This window comes from Phragmites australis, chromosome 8 (assembly GCF_958298935.1).
Source record: "Phragmites australis chromosome 8, lpPhrAust1.1, whole genome shotgun sequence".
Classification (NCBI taxonomy): Eukaryota; Viridiplantae; Streptophyta; class Magnoliopsida; order Poales; family Poaceae; genus Phragmites; species Phragmites australis.
Window position 1 is genome coordinate 1,921,139 of NC_084928.1, and position 19,780 is coordinate 1,940,918.

A 19,780-nucleotide genomic window follows, 5' to 3' on the forward strand; every position below is an offset into this window, starting at 1 on the left:
CGGTCGTGATCACTCACGATGAGTCACCAGCGAGCCAAATCTCGCCTGCTAAGTGCAACTTCAGTGGTTGTAGATATTAGCTAGTTCTTATTACTGTGATATACAGGGAAAAGAGAAGTAGGTGGAATGGAGATAAAGTTCACGTGGAGGAAAATCTTAGAGAACTAACTCTTAAAGGGAAAGAAAATAAGAGATAACTCTAAATATTGTGAGGTACGAAGAACTGAGAACAAATTTTTTTGAGAAATGTGCTGAGAGAAATAAAACATAGCACCTAGAGATAACCACTAAAGATACCCTAATAATCTCTCATCATGCAGACCCATCTCATTAGCTGGAGGTAAACATGCATATATTCATCTAAAAAAAGTAAAAAGTAAACATACATATAGGATATTTTGGTTTGTGACCCTAGAAAGCCATATCAAAATTTGGCAATGCCAAAACTTGGGCAACTCCAAAACATTGCTAAAAGAGGTAGTGTTTGGATCATGACCGTACCAATTCGTTGGCAATGCTAAAATATGGAGAGAAATGTGTTTAGATTGTAACCATGTTAATATTTGCTAAATTTACGAGTATAACAAATATGACCTACATATTATTGATTATTTTTATGATAAAATAGAGTCAATATGGATCTTGTTTTGTTGACAAAATAACAAGAATCGCAATGGTTTAGACGGATCCCAAATTGGATACACCATTTACGATATATTGTCGTTCAAAGCTCACTACTCAAACAACTAAAACATTTAATACCATTCACTAGCTGACACATCAGCTCACGGTGCATGCATGCAGCGGCAGCAGCCCTGCCAAATTTTGGCGAGCCATTGCCTCGCCCGCGGGACGCCGGCGCTGGCTACTCGCCGAAGCTTGGCGACGCCAAAATTTCCAGGGCTCGCCAAAATTTGGTATTGAACCAAATGGTGACCAATATTCATGGGCATTACCAAATTTTGGTAGAGTTTTTCGTTGGAAAGGAACCAAACAGCCCCATATATACGCTGCGTCAAGATTCGGATTCCCCGGACCGGTCGTGATGTTGGCCGGCGACTCGCGAGAGGCGGGCCCCGCTGACCAACCTGCCTCGCACGTGCGAGCGACGCGGCCGTACGCCCGTCCGCGCTGGCGTGCCTCGGGATTCCCCGGCGCGCGCATGTGCATGCCACGCCGGCGCCGAGCTGCAACTGCACCACCACGTACGTGCCCACCCGGCCTTTGCTGCATCAACTGCGTACATGCTCTAGTCTCACTTGTTTCTAGACTTCTGTTATATTTGAAAATAATTTCTAATAAATTTTAAAGTATCAACATATAGAGAGAGTGTGGTTCGTTAGTCACGTATTACCAGTGGAGGAGAAGAAAACTAGCTTAAAAGGAGTTGTGTTATTTAGCCTATTGACTCATATGGATGGGAGAGCTAGAAGGAAATTGGTGCGTGCACGCTCGCCTCGTCGGGCTAGGGAGAAGGGCGTGTGCATATGACACCTATATGAAAATATGATTTTCTTTTACAGTTTTATTCTTTTGCTATGTGAAAAATAGTCAACACGGTTATATACGGAAATTACGTCGGATAAGAGTTCAAACATGATATGTCTCAACCACACGCTTTTCTCTATATATACCTACCAGCCACTGCCATAAAAGATATACACTAGTTAGAGTTTTTACCTATTTCTCTCTCTTGTATCGCCATAGGTAGACTATCCCATCCCGTTGTGTCAGCTTGTATCAGTAATTAAGAGAGCAGGTCTCTGAAACGCATCGTCTTTAAGATCATGCATTGGGAGAGGACGAATAAATTTTTTAGAACCGCTCAACGCGATTGATCATGATCTACTTTCTTTACGTCATCTTCATCATAGAATATTGCATTGTCATCACAAGAGCCTCTCCATCTCTTGTTGTAGTTCGGTATATTTACTGTGCTCATGTCTCTTATTTCCTCATATATGTCAAAGTATTCTTTTTTTTCTATCATCGAGTATATTAGAGAGAGATATGTAGCCGTGTTACATACGTATTTAGGATATATTGTTACTATAAAATTATGCTAGTTTATCCGACTGTGTTTATGATTTATGTAAGAATTAAAGAAAACCTAAAAATGTTCTTTTATCCGAAACTTCGTCCTCCCACCGTTAATAATTACGAGTAATATTTGTTAATTAATTATTTTAATCAGTAGAGCCTGGGACAGCAATGATTAGGCGAAAATAGCGTGTCCTTGGCTGTCTCGCCTTGAATAGCCCTGTACTCCTGTCCTCTCCAGATCTGTACTGTGGATATATATTCCTAGCAAAAAAAAAAACAATCTCCTATATATTTTCATGGGATTCCTAGATAATTCAATTATTAAATGGTGAAAGAATCATCTGGTTAGCTATATTATATTTCGAGTATTTTGCATGTACTATATATATGAGTTGCACGTACACTCGCAAAGACTATTAAGATCACAAGTTTTTTTAAGTATCTAAAAGTACTATAATTAATCTAGCTAACCGTCAGTCCAATAGTTTGGCAGTAGTATGAAAGTACGCTGAACAGTCTTGCATGCACGAGCATGGCAGACAGCGGAGGAACCATGCATGTGATCGTGTGAGGTCGCCCGCGCGCGCAATGATTCGATCGAGACAGTTAGTCGTCGTCGACCCACAGATTCATCAACAGAAACCTATCTAGCTTTCCTGGTAGTAGTGTGATCGATGATCCATCTGAGCTGGTTATTAACAAGAAATAATACAAGATCGATCGATCGGCATATATATACGCCCACATGCATGCACGCAGGGGCGGCGCCAGGTAGTGGTGTATTGTCATCGGGTAAATCATAATTTTAGTATTAATTGTCTTAATTTTATTATAAGTGCATCAGGATAATTTGAGCTTTGAGACCAATGTTAATTTTGGAGTAGTGTGTATTTGATACCACAATCATTTAAATTGTAGCTCGGCCCTGCATGCACTTATTACCTTTAATCGTTGCGTGATGATTTCCACAGCACGGCTCTGTCGGGCAATAATTATGTATTGCATGCACCCACATAATTAAGCTAGCAGCTACTCTATATGCACATAATTAGGCTACTAATTAATCAACATCGAGAGCATGATTAGTTGATCGATGAGCATTATATTGCTTACGATGCACGTACTGATGATGATACTATCAGTTTTTGGAGAGCGCTACTCTTTGTCGAGCAGATCGAGCGAGTTCTTTTCAAGTAGGAGTACACGTACAACAACTGTGCACAACGACTAACAGGATTAAGAGTAGAATCCCCTATGCATGATTCCAACAGAAAGCTGAGAGATAATCAAAGAGCTAATAATGAACCACTTATCATGATGCAGTAAGGTGATAATTAAGGCTGCATTTTTTTTTCTATTGACCAAACGGGACCTAAAGCTTACGAGTAAGTTGCAACTCCTCCTGCGCAACTGGCCGGCATTAGCATATTTTCACGCAGATCGAATGATTTGCCCCGCTACGAAAGCCACGACACTCTAGGGAAAAATATTCTCTCCCTCGGTCGCCACTTGCACATGGAGTATATCTAGCGTAATCTCACATGGGGACCTGGATTAGCCAGCAAATTAACCTAATTGATTATACTCAGGTAAGGCCACTCCCCGTGCTATGTCTTAGGCATTAATTAGGCACACTTTCTAATCTTCGAAGCGCCTAAAAACGATAAGTGTCACTCAGGTGATGAAGAATGGTGCGCTGACGAGGTTAGGGGAGGGGGGAGGCTTTCTCCGATGGGATTCTCCATCTTCGAACTTAGAGGGAGGTCAGTAGGTAGCAGGGTGGCCTGGTGGAGGAGGTAGGCACGAGGGCAGGGCGGTGAGGTGGCGGAGGACCGCCGGATGTACAGGTGCCGGTGCGGGGGAGCTCCAAAATGGAGCAACTAGCGTGGTAGCGGGTGGTGGGTGTGAATTAGCGACGAGAGAGCTACCTGAGATGGCAGGAAGCAAGTGGGGCGGGGGAGTGTTGCTTTGTTTTCACGTGGAGAAGAAGGGAGCGGGAGGAAGAAGACGAGCTAAGATTCGTCTAATCGCAAATGAGCGGCTGGCATTCTTCGACTGAAAAAACATCGATTTCAGGATCCTAACATATATAGCACTCCCCTTAGCTAGACATTCACGTAGTATAAAAGATGACATGACATGGTAGTTAAGAAAGAGAGAATAAGCTAGTGTCTTAAGGAAGAAACAAGCTAGGCTCATTATACAAGAGATTGTAAACCAACAAATATACATCAAGGGAAAGCTAGTGTCATTGAGATTGTGTTCTCCTATTTAATTATTAGCCGTGTGAAGTTATATAAACAACACACATAGACATATGCATTGAGTGCTTATTTATATATATCAAATGAGAAATGCTATTTATCTGATGACAAAGTTCTTGGCAAGAAATCTGTCGAATTTTTGACCTTATGATCCATGAGGAGATTTGTGCTCCCGCCGCCTTCTTTGTGCGAACTCCAGCGACATCTTCTTCTTCGACGACGGTGAGGGTTAGAGTTCGAGTAAGGGTTTGGGGCACTCCTTGTCATTTATCACCACACACTTACTTGGCTTGCTTGTATACATATCAAATTAAAGATCTCTTTTTTGTTTGTTATCTTTGGTCTCAATAGTTTTGTATAGTGCATCCTTGGATTTGTATGTCTTGATGCACCCATACTTCACCAAGATATTTAGCCCTTCATTTTTCCTTTTGTAATACTTGCAAGGATTGAACATTAGTAGTACAAATATTTATATTGACATTATAGCAACAAGAACAACTATTACTAGTGGAAGCACTATAGAGTAAGATTACATCATTAGAGGTGAGAGTTCTATTCTTAAGAGTATCAAATTGCACTTTAAGAACTTTATGAGATTCATCCAAACATTTGAGATTCTTTTGAAGTGTGATATTGCTACTCTCAAGACTAGCAAAAGATTCATTGGCCAAACATAATTGCTTTGTCAACTCCTCAACCTTCTCCCTCTTTTTAGCAAGGAGTTCCTTGTATTCAAGGTTTCTCTCCTCTTCAAGGATGATCAAATCCTCTTGTTTCTTGAGAATCTCCTCTTAACTCTATTGTTTTCATTTGCTCTTTTATCTTAGACATGACATTTTTACTTAAACTTTTAAGCAAAGATTCACGACTACTATCACTCTCACTACCGCTATTTAGTAGCTTGGGTTGTGATTTTATCTTGCGCCATTTTGCCATGAGACACTTGGGAGTGTCGTCGTCGCTCATATCATCAAAAAGTGATTTTACCAGTGTAGAGCAGCGGAAGGGGATGGTGGTGACCCCTTCATCATCGGAGTCAGAGTCAGAGTTTGAGTCCCACTCCTCGCCGATATGAGCTTGACCCGAATATTTCTTCTTGTGGGTCTTGTACTTGTTCTTGTTGTCTTCTTTGTCCTTGCTCTTCTTGTTAGGACACTCGGTGATAAAGTGGTCAACTTCATCACACTCATAGCAAGCTCTCTTGGATATTCTTCGTTTGTGCATGTCTCTCTTGTACTTATTATAACCACCCTTCCTCATGATTTTTTTGAACTTTCTTACGAAGAAAACAATCTCTTCATCATCGGAGCTCTCATTTCCAGTTGAGCTCAATTCTTCAAATTGCTTACTCTTGCTTTGCTTGAATGCTACTTCTTTATTCTTTGAGGTTGAGCTTTACTTGATAAGGTTTTTGACTTTATTTGCTTTCTCCTTCATGAGCTCATGAGCAATAATTCTATCAAGCACATCACTTGATGTGAGCCTCTTGAAATCTCTTCTTGCACGGACAAGTGTGACCAAGGTGAGATTTCTTGGTGCAAGAGTTCTTAGCAATCTTCGCACCACCTTATGGTCATCTATCTCTTCACTTTCAAGCCATCTAATCTTGTTTACTAGCACCATCATATGGTCATACATTGCTTATGGGGTTTCATCATCTTCCATAACAAATCTTTCTATTTTTTCTTCAAGCAACTCTATCTTTGATTCTCTCACACTTGTGGTGACTTCATGTGCTACTTGGAGTGTATCCCATATCACCTTGGCCTCCTCAAGCCCATCCACCTTGTTAAACTCCTCGGGGCTCAAAGCGCCAAGCAATACACTTGCGGCTTATGCATTACGGTGAAGATTTTGCTCTTGCTTGGGAGTGAGTTCTTTGTCTTCATCCGATAGCTTAAAACATGTACACACAATCTTCCAAATACTTGGATAAAGAGAGATTAAATGTAATTTTATTTTGTGCCTCCAAGCGACATAATATGTGCCATCGAAATAAGGTGCATGCCTGGATGACATGACTATATAAGAATTAGAGGCATTCAATTTATTATAATTGAATTTGTGACCCTCTTGCCTTTATCGTTACACGATGTCGAAAGATTATCATTTGAACTTTTCAGGCTTATCGAACCTTTCTCCCTAGATGCCGATATCTTTAAATACTCCAAGCGGTGAAATCTTGTAGGAGGTTAGGCTCTGATACCAATTAAAAAAAATCTAATGTTGCCTAGAGGGAGGAATAGGCGTAACCTGAAAATTTTTACAAACTAAAATGCAACGAATTAGCAATATGCAGACTCTCCCCATATTTTTTCTGGAACCTTCGTAAATTTACAGAGGTTTCGCAGATATATACGGATACTCCGGATATTTCAGAAAAAACTCAAGTAAATGCCTATGCAAAACAACATAAATCAAATCCACAAATTACCAAGTACTAGAGGATATATTTCAACTTATTTTACCAAGTACCTATAGCTCAAATTTCACAAGAGAGTAGATCGGATTGAAACCCTAATAATCAACGGGTGCAAGTAAATACAACAAATCATGAGAAATTGACAAATGAGGCACAATAATTTGTTTACCAAAGTCCAACCACTTCACAAAGAAGCGCCTACGTCCCCGTTGAGGAACTCACAAAGAGCCAGGTCTCTTTCAACCATTTCCTCACCTAAGCGACCACAAAGATCAAGTTAGGGTTACTTTCTCAATCATATGGGTAATACAAACATCCCGGGGCTCACCACAAGATTGTGAGCTCGATGGGCGACGCCTAGCTTTCTAGATGGATGAACCACCAAGAGTAACAAACACGAAATCATCGAATTGACGAAGAAAATGAATGCTCAATGGTTGGAGTTTTGCTCACAAGCACTAGATCTCACTCTCCCAACCAAACTCTCAAATCTTAGCAAATCTCATGCTAAAGCAAGGTGAGAGGGAGTACTTTTTTTCTCTAAAGTTGTTCACTTTTTTGTGTAAAGCAGCAACCAGCTAAAGGAGGGAGTGATGGGGTATATATACCCAACACAAAAAAAAAACTAGTCGTTATACCTGTGAAAATATAGACTCTCCACAAAAAATACGGACACCCTGCAAACGTGCGGATCCTTCGCACCTCCTAGTTAACCCTAACTCCGCTCAACTGAGGACTATCCGCAGAAAAATACGAACACTCAGTAAAAGTACAGGCCTTCTGCATTTGTACATTCTCAAAAGATTAGGGCTAACCTAGGTGTAAGTATTGTGCTTGATATTTCTCCAATATGTTTGTTATATCTTTTGAGCACTGTTTTTATACAAATAAGTAAATTTCATATCTCCCTTAATAGTACTACATCCTAAACTCAATTTAAAAAATAAATAAATTTAAAACTATATGATCCATGTGTTGCTTTCCTTTTTTCTTTTTAGGGGATCACCATGCGTTAAATTATCACTTGTTTGAATTACACCTATCCGTATTTCATAAAACCCATTAGTTCTTTAATTGTTTTGTCATTATCACCAAAACCCACTTAGGCACCTAGATGTACTTTCAAAAAACAACCGTATTTCTTGCATTTCGTTTGTGCTAAAAAACCACTCGATTTTCTATAAAAATGACTCGAATTCCATCTAAAAACATTCGGTTTTCTCGAATTTTAGTATAGTTAAAGAAAAACAAAAAAGATAGTTCAAACTTGTAAAATCGATAACTAATTTATCTAAGCTTCAAATCAAATAAAACAAATTGTATTGGTTTCCTTGTAACATTATCTTATATGATAAAAGTATTTATACTCATGAACAGTTGTATTTTTTCTGTGAGAAAATTTATTTGCTAAATTGAGTTAAATGCATAATTAATTATTTGTTAATCAAAAATCATGAAACTATTTTTTTTAGTTTTCTTACGTGATCCTCTATCTTCTGAAAATACATGAAATAGTTATTGTAATGTACATAATTGAGTAAATATGTTGCAACTAGAATAATTCATAACTAATCCATCACACCCCTAAAATTAGTGAAACTATTTTTATTAGTTTACTTAAATAATACTTTGTGCAGGAAAAATAATGGTAGACATGACAATTTAATTACATTGCTTTTTCTTAACATGTTCACTTTATGCTTGTGAATTTTGTACAAATTATGGAGAAACTGATAAAACTCTAAATGAAGTGAAACTAATTTTATAGATTCTCTTAAGGTACATAAAAAATATATGTTTACTTGTTAATATTTTTCTTAACGTGAACCTTGCTAAATAAGTTGCACGCTTTTTAAAGCACATGTTTTCTTTTTCTTTTCCAGACTTTCTCTTCATGAAATATGATGCAAACGACATTATTTTTATTTTTTCACAGAAGGTCTAGAATTATCTTTAGTATTTTAATTTTTTTTAAATAATTTTAATTGTTTTTTGAATTTTTTAAATTTAAATTTAAAAATCGGTTGAATTTAGAATTAGGTGGGAACCGAATTGACCGGTTTTCTACACGAATTTTCGTACCTGGAGTGGCCTAATGCGTCTCTGCTGGTGAGGCCTCAAGGGTCATAGCTCGCCATCGAGCCCGCTAATTCATCAAAGAATCTCCGATGGAGATCCACCCCACGCGCACCCAGCTCATCATTGTCGACCACTTGATCTGCTACGTGCTCTCTCCTCCAAATGATCGATGGTCGGATCCCTCTCTATTTATACCCGCGCAACCGCGCACTCCTCCTTCACCAACTCCGGCGGCCAGTGCTACGTCTTCCCCAGCTAGTGGTGCTCTTCGTACGCAAAGCTCAGGTAGCTTGGTAAACATGGCGCCTCAAAGCTTGGATCTTGGGCTGAGTCTTGGCCTGGGCCTGGCGGCGTCGCAGCCCAGCTTCTGTCACTCCGGCAATGCCGTTGCGGTGGCGGAGCGGGAGGTGAGCCCGGCCGCGGCGGAGGAGAGGAGATGCTCGCCTTCGGGCAGCCCGGTGTCGTGCGGGAGCGGGAAGCGCGCGGCGGAGAGGTCGGCCGCCAGCGGCAGCGGTGACGACGATGACGACGGGGGCGCGCGCAAGAAGCTGCGGCTGTCCAAGGACCAGGCCGCTGTCCTCGAGGAGTGCTTCAAGACCCACCACACCCTCCCTCCGGTACGCTTCGATCCGACTCACGTTCACCGCGGAAAGAATCAATGGATATTGCAGAATGGCATGGCTGATTGATTCGTTCTCTTCCTCCCATGCAGAAGCAGAAGGTGGCGCTTGCGAAGAGCCTGGGCCTACGGCCGCGGCAGGTGGAGGTGTGGTTCCAGAACCGCCGCGCCCGGACCAAGCTGAAGCAGACGGAGATGGACTGCGAGTACCTCAAGCGCTGGTGCGAGCAGCTCGCCGAGGAGAACCGGCGCCTCGGGAAGGAGGTCGCCGAGCTCAGGGCGCTCAATGCCGTGGCTACCGCGCCGGCACCGGCACCCCCGCTGACCACCCTCACGATGTGCCTCTCCTGCAGGCGCGTCGTGTCCTCCTCCTCATGCACCGCGGCAAACATTCCCGCCGCGCACCCGCACGGGCACGCCGCCGCCAATGCTGGCATGGCCTCTCCGGCGGCAGCATTATTGCCCGGCCACCGGCAGTTCGTCTGTGGATTCAGAGAGGCCGGAGCGGCAGCATACAGGGGCTCATCTGGGCTTGCAAAGGCGGTCAAGGCGGCCAGATAGAAGGGCCTAGCTAGCTAGCTAGCTCGCCGCTGATCTGAATTTGCTCTGCTCAGTGCTCTGATGCCATCAAAATGGCCAAGCGCAAAGCAAGTGCAGCAGAAAAGTTCAATTTATTTTTCCGTATGTTTTGGGGGAAATGCAAATGTAGTTTTTAACAACTTCAACTTAGGATCGTTGGATGGGTTCCCCTTCAGATTGATGTATCCATGTGAAAAGCTGTGGAAATTACAGTAGACGAAGCTAATTTACCCCTCTGTATCAGAGCTGAACATCTACTAATGCAACGCCCCCTTCAAATTTTTTTTTTTTTTTGAAACTCTGCAGGCTGCAGCTAGCTGTTGAATCATTTTGATACGTAACGGTACTGGTTCTAAGATTTGATTGGTGAATCACACAACTCAAGATTAATATTGTAGTGTTTTGGACCACTAGATGAACTCTATAACAATCTATATCGGCAGCTGGTTTAAACCTAATTATGTAAAGCTGGAGTATCATCTACGTCGATTTTCAGGCGGCAAACAAGTCGCAATTAAAGGTGACCAATGAAAAAAAGTTATTAGTTTTGCTAATCTAGCTCTCAATGGAGCCAACTGCATGCAGAGAGGAACAATATGCAGCTACAATGATTTAGCACATGAATCGCAGCAGTTTCCATCGGCTGCTGATCGACTTCGCCAAATCGTTAGTGTTGATAGTAAATTGGTATGCCATGAATAATGGAAAGTGCCCGCCTCTGTTCTCTTGGCAGCGATCTCAAACTTTCAAGTGATTGCTGGACAAACGAGAGCAGTTCAGATTCAGAAAGTAGGGCCCAATCGACTCTGCATGACTGCAGGTTAATTTTCCAGGTTAATGGATTTTAGGCTGGGATTTAGGGTGTGTTTTGGCAACAAGAAATGTTTCAAACTGGTGTTTTTGGTAAGTGATTCGAATCCAAAACGAGAGAAACGTTTCTCTTTTTTACACGGCAAGGGAGACATATGTAAAATGTGGTTTCTCCTATTCTCCTGAATCACTCTCTTCTTATTTACAACGGCCATTCACTCTTGAGAATCAGAATTTATTCTACTGACCAAACGATTACATAATTTGATTCTAATTCACTAGAGAAACTGAAACCGAAACCTTCTAAGAATCCGGAACCCATACCAAATGGGCCCTTACCTGATAATAATCCTCCTGCCCTAGATCGAGGACCCAGGATGCAGCCAGCAGACTCATGCATGCAGTGGCGGACCCAGCTAAAAATTTTAGGTGGGGCGAATTGGAGCGAAAAAGTAAATCAAAAGTAAAAATATACTACACACCGTATTCGTATATTGCAATCATACAAATTAGAGTGTAAACGGTAAATGAACGACGTAGAAGAAGATTTCAGATGATACCTCTAATATGAAGAAATAAATAACAGTTCTTGCACCATCACCATATAATTCAAAATACACCAAAAGATAATGTATCAAAGCAACCTGTCAATTTAATAAAGATCAATTAGTTAGTAATAATGAAGTGATCATATGCCTTAAAAATTGGTGAAAATTATGAGAATATACATACTACTAGTAAAACACTAAGCACTTCTAGATCCTTTAGGTTTCCTCGGCAAGTCCATTTTGCGGTCTTTCATGACTTGAAACCTCTTCTTAATTTTATCACAATCAAGTCCTTTAAAAATCTCCTTCTCAATGTAGCACACCAGCAAGTAATTGAGCCAATCATCGGACATCTTATTGCGCAAATCTGTCTTGATTAAGTGCATAGCCGAGAATGCTCTTTCAACGGATGCCGTTGCCACTGGTAGGATCAATGCTAACTCAATGAGGCGATAGACCAATGGAAAAGCAATATGCTTTTCAGTTTCAACCATCTTCACGGCTAAACTTCCAAGATCATGACAAGCAGTGAAATCATCAATTCTTCTCACATGTATAATGAAGGTCTCAAGTTGATCTTTTATAAGAGAACGATCAACAATTGTGAAATCTTCATCATAGATCTCCGTTAGTCGAGCAATCTTACCAACATCAAACTTAGAGAAGGAATTTCTTGGATCAAGACAAGAAAAACAAACAAGCAACTCCGATGATACCTCATTAAAGCGATGATCCATCTCTGTGATAATAGCATCAAGTGCAGTAAAAAATGTATCAACACGGTAATGATGTTCTTGAGTGATTAAGTTCCCATCAAGCCTTGATCGACCCCATCTTGGTATTGCTTCATCCATATTTGGTATTGGAATATATTTTGCAACACAAAATGATTCGACTTCTTCCAATAATGGCTCCCAACCTTCATTTCTGAAGGTGATCAAACGTGCTTTCACATCAATAAGCAATGACATGGCTTGAACAATATTTTGATCTTTTCTTTGCATCAGGAGAGATAAATCATGTGTAATACGAAACACTTTCAACATCAACTTCATGTTTAAAACAAAGGAAAAGCTCTCCATTTTGCGCACCAAACCACCTGCTCGACCAGGATTACGTTCGTCCTCATGAATCATGGCCAATACCTTGACCACGGAATCCCACATTAACTCAATACGAACTAATGTTGTAAAATGAGAGCCCCATCTTGTATCTCTAGGTCTAGTCAAGTTTGTACTTTGGTGCTTCCCCCTTCCTTTAAAAATCTCACCACTCTCCAACTTTGCCAAAATGGTTTCACGATGCTTTGCAAGTAACTTATCCTTTCTCTTGCAAGATGCACTAGTACTTGTCACAATCAAATTCACATAGTTGAAGAAATCATCAAAAGATGAGCAATAAGTTGCAACAGAAATAATGACCAACTGTAATTGGTGAGCAAAGCAATGAACATAAAAAGCATAAGGGTTCTCATCACGAATTTGTTTTTGCAAACCATTGAATTCACCTCTCATGTTTGAAGCTCCATCATATCCCTGCCCTCTTAGTTTAGCAATAGATAAACCATGGTCAGCAAGAACCTCAGTCAAAGCTTTCTTTAATGCATTTGAGGTTGTATCTTCAACATGTTTAAGACCTAGAAACCTTTCCACAACCATTCCTTTTTTGTTCACAAACCTGCATGACACAATGGCACAGTTAGTTGCTTAACACATCGAGTCATCAATGAATATTTCAATATAATGCATAAAAAAATAACAACTAACCTCACAAGTACAGCCATTTGCTCTGCTATTGAGATATCACGAGATTCATCAATTAGAATGGAGAAAAGACTATCCCCAATCTCTTCCTTTATCACTTCAGTGATCTCTTCTGCACAACTTTGTGTAAGGTCCTTTTGAATCTTATGAGAAGTCATGCGGGCAGTTTTTGGACACAACTCATCAAATGCAACCCTTACCTCCTCATTGCGTTTTTTGTACCAATCAATCATCTCTAAGAAATTACCTTTGTTTAAGGAAGAGGCAGATTCATCATGTCTACGGAATGCGTGACCTTGCGAAATGAGATAACTTGCAACATCTAAAGCAGCAGTCAAACGAACTTCATATAGCATTTCTGCATCTTTAGAGTTAGAATCAATCTTATGGGAGATACTCGCCCTTTGATTCTTAAAATCCTCGGTACATAACCTTGTTTTATTGTGGCAACCTGAAACTCCACCAACATGACCAGGTAACCCTCTATATGTATGCTTCCAATCATCATACCCTGTCTTTGTGAAAACCACATGACCAAATTTTTCATGCTCAGCTTCTTGCCTAAAAAGAAAGCAATAGAAACAAAATGCGGCATCCTTTGACACACTATACTCCAACCAATCATAGTCCTTAAACCATTTCGGTTGAAAGAGTCTCCAATCCTTTCCAACACGCTTGCGAGGAAAATTATGACCTATAGGTTGGGTGGGGCCTCGCAATAAATAAGCTCTCCTAACCTCAGATTTAATATTAGGATGAAATCCCTCAATTGGTATTCTAAGAGCCGGATCAGCAACAACATGAACAAGCGGGTTAAATTCTACAATAAGATCAATACCTTCTTGTTCATTTTCTTCTTGTTGTGCTTGTGGTTGTGCATCATCAACACCAATCTCAACTTGAGCTATATTAGATACTACGGCTTCAATGGTAGCATGGCCTTCAACTTCTCCGACTATGGAATCGGCGGCATTACGACTTTCATGGGTGCTTGGGTGGTTGGAGCTCGAGGAGCCACCACTCAAACTTGTAAAATAGTTCTTCAAATCTACACAATAAGATAATAAGTACATGTTACACTAAGCACATGAATGACTAAGCAAATTGCTAAATTACAAATAATTTCATTCAAACAATAACGAATTTTACCATTTATTTTAGTCTTCTTGCCGATTCCTTTGTTGTTGTTTCTAGTGAGGTTCGTGCTGGTGGCACCGCGGCCTCGGCCAATGCCAACTCCCACCGAAACCGCTACTGCAGCCGAAGCAGTAGCGCGGCCACGGCCATGGCCGTGCCCGGCAACGCCGGCAGCCGGGGCACCTCCGGCCTCCTCTTCGGCTCTTCCTCCATCAAGTCAAGAGGTGGTTTGCTCTCTGCTCTGCTGGGTGACCTGGGGGCTGGGGAAGCCGTCAAGCAGCACGAGTCAGTGAGTCACGACCACACCGAGTTGGATTGTTGGACACTGGTTCCGTGGTTCGCCGTTCGCACTCGCAGTCGCAGTCGCGGACTCGCGGTCAAGCTGGTCGCCGACTCGTCGAGTACCGCAGCCCGCAGGTCCGTCGACCGCCGTCCGCCCGGCGCCCGTGACCCGTCCGCAGCTGGGGCTCCCGGATAGCGCGGTCGCGCCCACTGTCGTAGCCTCGGAGAGTCGGAGTCGGAGGTCCGCAGTCGGCCGTCCGCCAGCCGCGCAGAGGCGTGGACGGCGCCGAGCACCGCAGTCCGCAGCAGGGCGCAGGCAGCAGCCGTGCCCGGAGGCCGGAGTCCCAGACTCACAGACGCCGAATCGCGCCCAGGCGCCCAGCCGCGGAGCCGCCCAGCGTCGCAGGACTTGCAGCCTCGCAGAGTCGCAGGCGCAGGCGCCGTAGAATGGATTAACGGCAGCTCGGCGCTGGGGGCTGAGAAATTGAGGACCGATGGGGGCAGTCCTGCGAATCTGCGATGGCCGATGGGGACTGCCGTCTGCCGGAGCTCGGAGATGGATCGGGATTCGGGAGATCGATAGGGGCTGCTGGAGGCGGACTGGAGTCTGGGAGTGGGAGATCGATTGGGGCTAGCTGCTGGTTGCTTGGGAGCTGGGAGAGTTCGGATGGGCGGATGGCCAAGGGCCCATGCCCCAATCCGCGGTCCGCCGGCCCACGCTAATACTTTTCTTTTTCACCTCCGGGCTCCGGTCGGCTGGAGGCACACCGCACACATTCGGCGTCTGGGCGCCAGACGGAGCCATGCCAGTAGCTGGGGCGGCCGCCCCACGTCGCCTATAGGGAGGGTCCGCCTCTGCATGCATGCATGCTATGCCGATCTCGGGCAGGCCCTGCTGCACCCTGCACGACTCAGCAACCGGCCAGAACCCCCGGCCAGCCAGACGGCGGCCGGCCTGATGAGCCGCTCGCCCGCCCGGCCGCGCGCATCCGCAGCAGAGTGGCAGGCGTGCATGACCACGACGGCGCACGAGCAGGCCGGTAACATGCATGGCATTGCCAGCCAGCCAGGATTAGCTGCCCGCGTGCGGTAGCAGCAGTACGATCGTTGTAAATTCCGTCGCACGTGCGGCCGTGGTGTCGCTGCATGCCGCCGATCTCAGTAACGACGAGCTAATAATAGACGCCCGGTGAACACACGAACGGGCGAATCAGATGCCGGCGGGGTGCACGAGCGCGCACGCGACGTCGACGACGAAGGCGCCCGGAGATTGACCAAGTTCATGCATGAAAAGCAAAGCTCTTTTTTCTACAAAGCAAAAAAACAGCAAGTTGGTCATATAGACTGTACCCTCTCATGAATAAGAAAATTCAATTAGGCTATGGAGACACATGGTTTATCACAACCGTTTATTTGTGTTAAGATTTATACTGAAGGGTTAGATGAAAAGAATCGTATGGTAGATAAGAGAATGAATAGATAGATTAATATCAAATAAGAGGGATGGAAGACTGAAAAAAACCGTGCGTACATAACGATATGTGGAGTTGTATTTTCCCCCTTTAATGTCTCCATATCTTTTAGGGGCCGTCCGTGTAGTCTAGTCTTCAACAAACGCCTCTTTGAGACATTATATATTTTGTGATCATATGTTTGCAAAATGTAACATGAAGATCCTTTGATGAAAATTCTACTAAAATTGTTAATTTCCTGGTGGACATCTAAAAACTCTTATGCGTGCTAGTGCTAAGGCCCTAAAAGAGATGTGAGAAATCAAGTGAAAATGTGTATTAGTTTATTTGTGATGAGTGATTGATAAGTTTGTAGTTTTAGTTTGATGAATTTTAAATTGTATGAGCATGTCTATATATTGCAAATATAATAATATCTGACCAAAGGTAAAAAGAAAATAGACTTTATGTTTTTATCTCTGAGTCTAGGGAAATATGATTCGATGTGTAGAAAATTGTACACACCAGATAGCCCGATGATCTGAGGTAGTGCACACCGGATCTTTTTCTATACAGAGGCAGAACTTGGACTGTGCACCGAATGGTCCGGTGTTCAGGGGATATGAACATCGGAGTATTTTTTAGAAAGGTATGTTTTTTGTGTTAGATGAAGTTTGACCTATCGGATGGTCCGCCGTTGGAGCTCAGTATACACCCAGGGGTGAAGCCAGATCCAAACCGAGGGGGGTGCACGCACGGTTACTATTTACAAAATTATTGTTCATTTACTGTTCATCGTCCCTGTGTTCAGTGGTAATTTTAGATGGAAGGGGTGCATGTGCACCCACCAGCCACAACGTAGCTTCGCCCATGTATACACCAGATCATTTAGCAGAGAGATTGCAGACGCCCAGTCTTGTGAAGATGAATGCACCGGATGGTCCGGCGCTGATGTTTGTGAACACCGAAGCATTCACCAGACCAATTCCAGCAAAGAAGGTTGCATCTGTGGAAAAAGGAAATACAATGCACCGGATGGTTCGGCGAGTGCAGAAGTGAACACCAGAGTATTGCACCGGACTATTTCTTGCAGAGAGCAAATTTTTTAGAGTGCGAAAGGTGTTACTCTCACTGGATGGTCCAGTGTTCAGAGGATGAACACACTAGAACATCCGGTGTTCACGTGTTTTACGGGATATGCTTTCCATTGAGCATTTTGGTTTTGGACTAACCCATAATGAAATTGGACAAACATATTTGCTTGTCTAATGCTGTGCAGATGATGGATGCAACTTGACAGTCGACGACGGGATGATTATAGCCAAGCATGGAGTTTGGTGCCGGATGATCAATGAGGCCGAGCGGAGTTAATGGTGATCCAAGTTGTGCACATAGAGGTCAAGCAAAGTATGGAATGAAGGATGAAGACGACGTGGTGACAAAGTCAAGCGAAGGGGATGCCGGTGCAAGTGATAAGGCGGCCCGAGGGATCGGGAGCGGGAGAGACTTACTAACGATCAAAATCGCAAGACGGAGTACACATGTTAACATCGGAATTCTTTCTTGGGGTTAAAGCAAGCAGCAGTGAGTCACCCTTTGAGAAATGTGCGAGACGATTTCGCGGTTTAGCCTCAAAATTGTAGAGGGATGGAGTGCACGTGGCATCATCACGAAGCAAGTATCGAGGCAAAGCTAAGTCATGAAGGTGTCACGGTCGTTCAATGGACGGAGCAAAAAATAGACCAAAATAACTCAATGGTAGGTAGGAGGCCATTGTAAGCAAAAGTATTTTGGGAACGATGAAACTTAAGGGCTAAGACACTTATCTAAACCTATAAATAGAGGGACAGAGCTGTAGGGGAGTTTTGAACCGGCCATTTGAGAGCCTAATAACAGGTTTTGGAGGAGAGGAGAGTATAAGTTTAGCCTTAGTAATATATTAGAGCTTTTGTGAGAGAAAATATTTTATAATCTATCTAAAATAGGGCTGATCTCTGTAATTAATGAAGTTGATTTTTTCGCATGAGCTTATGTTCATCTCCTTCTAGTCATCTTCTTTTAGTTCCCTTGCTTCTCTTGCGAGTTTTTTATTTTTAGTTGTGATTTTTATTTTCCTTTTTAAGCTACACTTTTAACACCCTTGTGGAGTTGATCTCTTTGTTACTAGAGGCATAAAATGTGCATACAATAGTATAAATTCGAGTATCGCATTCCCTTACATCTAAGTCATCAACTTGAAGAGTTTTTTCATCCGGTGACTATCTTTTTTAGTTTCTTTTAAAATTACAAGCTTTTTGTGACTAGGGTCATGAAATGATCTTAAATGAAATCTTGTGTTCATATCTCATCTATAAAATCATATATGATCGGTTCTTTTCTTTATTTCCCTTTATTTGCTTCTATTTAAATTTTTAAGGTGCGTTAAGTGAAACAAAAAATAAGGTCATCTGATTAAAAAAATTTAGTGAAACATCTATTCAACTCCCATCTAATCGTCAATCTTAATCTACAATATGACTGCACATTATATTACGAGATTTGTATTCTATTCTATTACAAGCAAAAGGGTAAAAAAGAAAAGGAGAAGAAAAATAAAGAAAGGTACTGCAAAAGGCTAGCTAGAGGGAGGCTGTGTTAAAATAGTGGCATGCTGACAGGGCCGAATGTTGACCGGGAGAAAAAGCTCGGGACACGCTGACCGGCCGGCGAGCATGTGTGGGCGACATGCCCGTACGCCGGGCCTCGGTGGCGCCCGCCTTGGGATTCCACGTAATGGCAACGCCCACATGCGTGCGCTTTCGCAGGCAGCTCTAGCTTCGCGTGCCCTATTGCCCTCGTAGTCGCTTCCTTCTCCTTCATCTTCTTTCTCCTCCTTCCTCTCCTCGTCGGCGATGCTCCTCCTTCTTCCTCCTCCTCATCTTTCTCCTCGTCGGCGATGGTCGTCGTGTCCGTGATTAGTTTAGGGCTCGATTAAGGCCACTGGCATTAGCATATCGCGCATGTTGTCGCCTACTTTAATCGCGCTAACACCCATCGCTAATCTACTACGCAGCGACTCATGCCGATCGATCGCTCGAGAGCCGCGTCGTGAACCCGTCGGGACCCGGATTTGCCGCGGCTGTCGAGGAGATCGCGTGGTATAGATGGCAATGGCGACGTGCAGCCAGCACGGAAGGGTGTGTGCTGCTTTGGAAGCCAGCGCCAGTGCTGCGTGGGCTAATCCTCACCGCTGGAGACTCGACCAAACGGCTTGGATTGCTAATCCAACTGTAGCCCTCTATACAGGTAATAGGACCATTTTAATTTATTGTCTTTCATTTCTCTTTAAGTTAACGGCCGGTTTTCAAACGCATGAATTCTACATGAATCAACACGATATTTCATAAAAAGTTCTACGGAATTCCTAACACGTTCCAAATGAAGCACAACAATTTTGGAGCATATATATTTGCAAGGGAAGAAGGATTTTTCTTGGTTTTCAACCATATGCCTTCAAAGACAGAAGCGTGCTCTCCAATGTACGTATATTTCTTCTGAAAAAAGGAAAGGAAATGAAAGGAGGTAAAGAAGTAAATACAGGAGATGTATGGTTTTCTTTTTTAATGGAGTAATGCTGATTCCATTGGCACTTTGTTAATGAATCAACCGATGATCCCTCGAAAAAGAATAGAGAATCAACTGATAATATAATCATCTGAAGCATATATGCCATCATCAGCATGCATAATCATGATGCTTGCAAAGTACAGGAGCAAATTATTCGGTCCACGCATGATTAAT

At 42.8% G+C, this 19,780-nt stretch overlaps 2 protein-coding genes across 2 annotated transcripts; one reads left to right on the top strand and one right to left on the bottom strand.

Annotated features, from left to right (window-relative positions):
- Positions 1-9,050: 9,050 nt before the first annotated feature.
- On the top strand, positions 9,051-10,274 carry LOC133927845 (homeobox-leucine zipper protein HOX28-like). The gene is made up of 2 exons (XM_062374232.1): positions 9,051-9,428; positions 9,524-10,274. The coding sequence occupies exons 1-2, from the start codon at positions 9,111-9,113 to the stop codon at positions 9,989-9,991; spliced, it is 786 nt and encodes a 261-aa protein (XP_062230216.1). The 5' UTR covers positions 9,051-9,110; the 3' UTR covers positions 9,992-10,274.
- A 1,290-nt stretch (positions 10,275-11,564) lies between these two features.
- Positions 11,565-15,605, bottom strand: LOC133927506 (uncharacterized). The gene is made up of 4 exons (XM_062373990.1): positions 15,469-15,605; positions 14,673-15,025; positions 13,134-14,178; positions 11,565-13,044 (listed from the first exon to the last, which is right to left on the bottom strand). The coding sequence occupies exons 1-4, from the start codon at positions 15,603-15,605 to the stop codon at positions 11,565-11,567; spliced, it is 3,015 nt and encodes a 1,004-aa protein (XP_062229974.1).
- Positions 15,606-19,780: the final 4,175 nt, after the last annotated feature.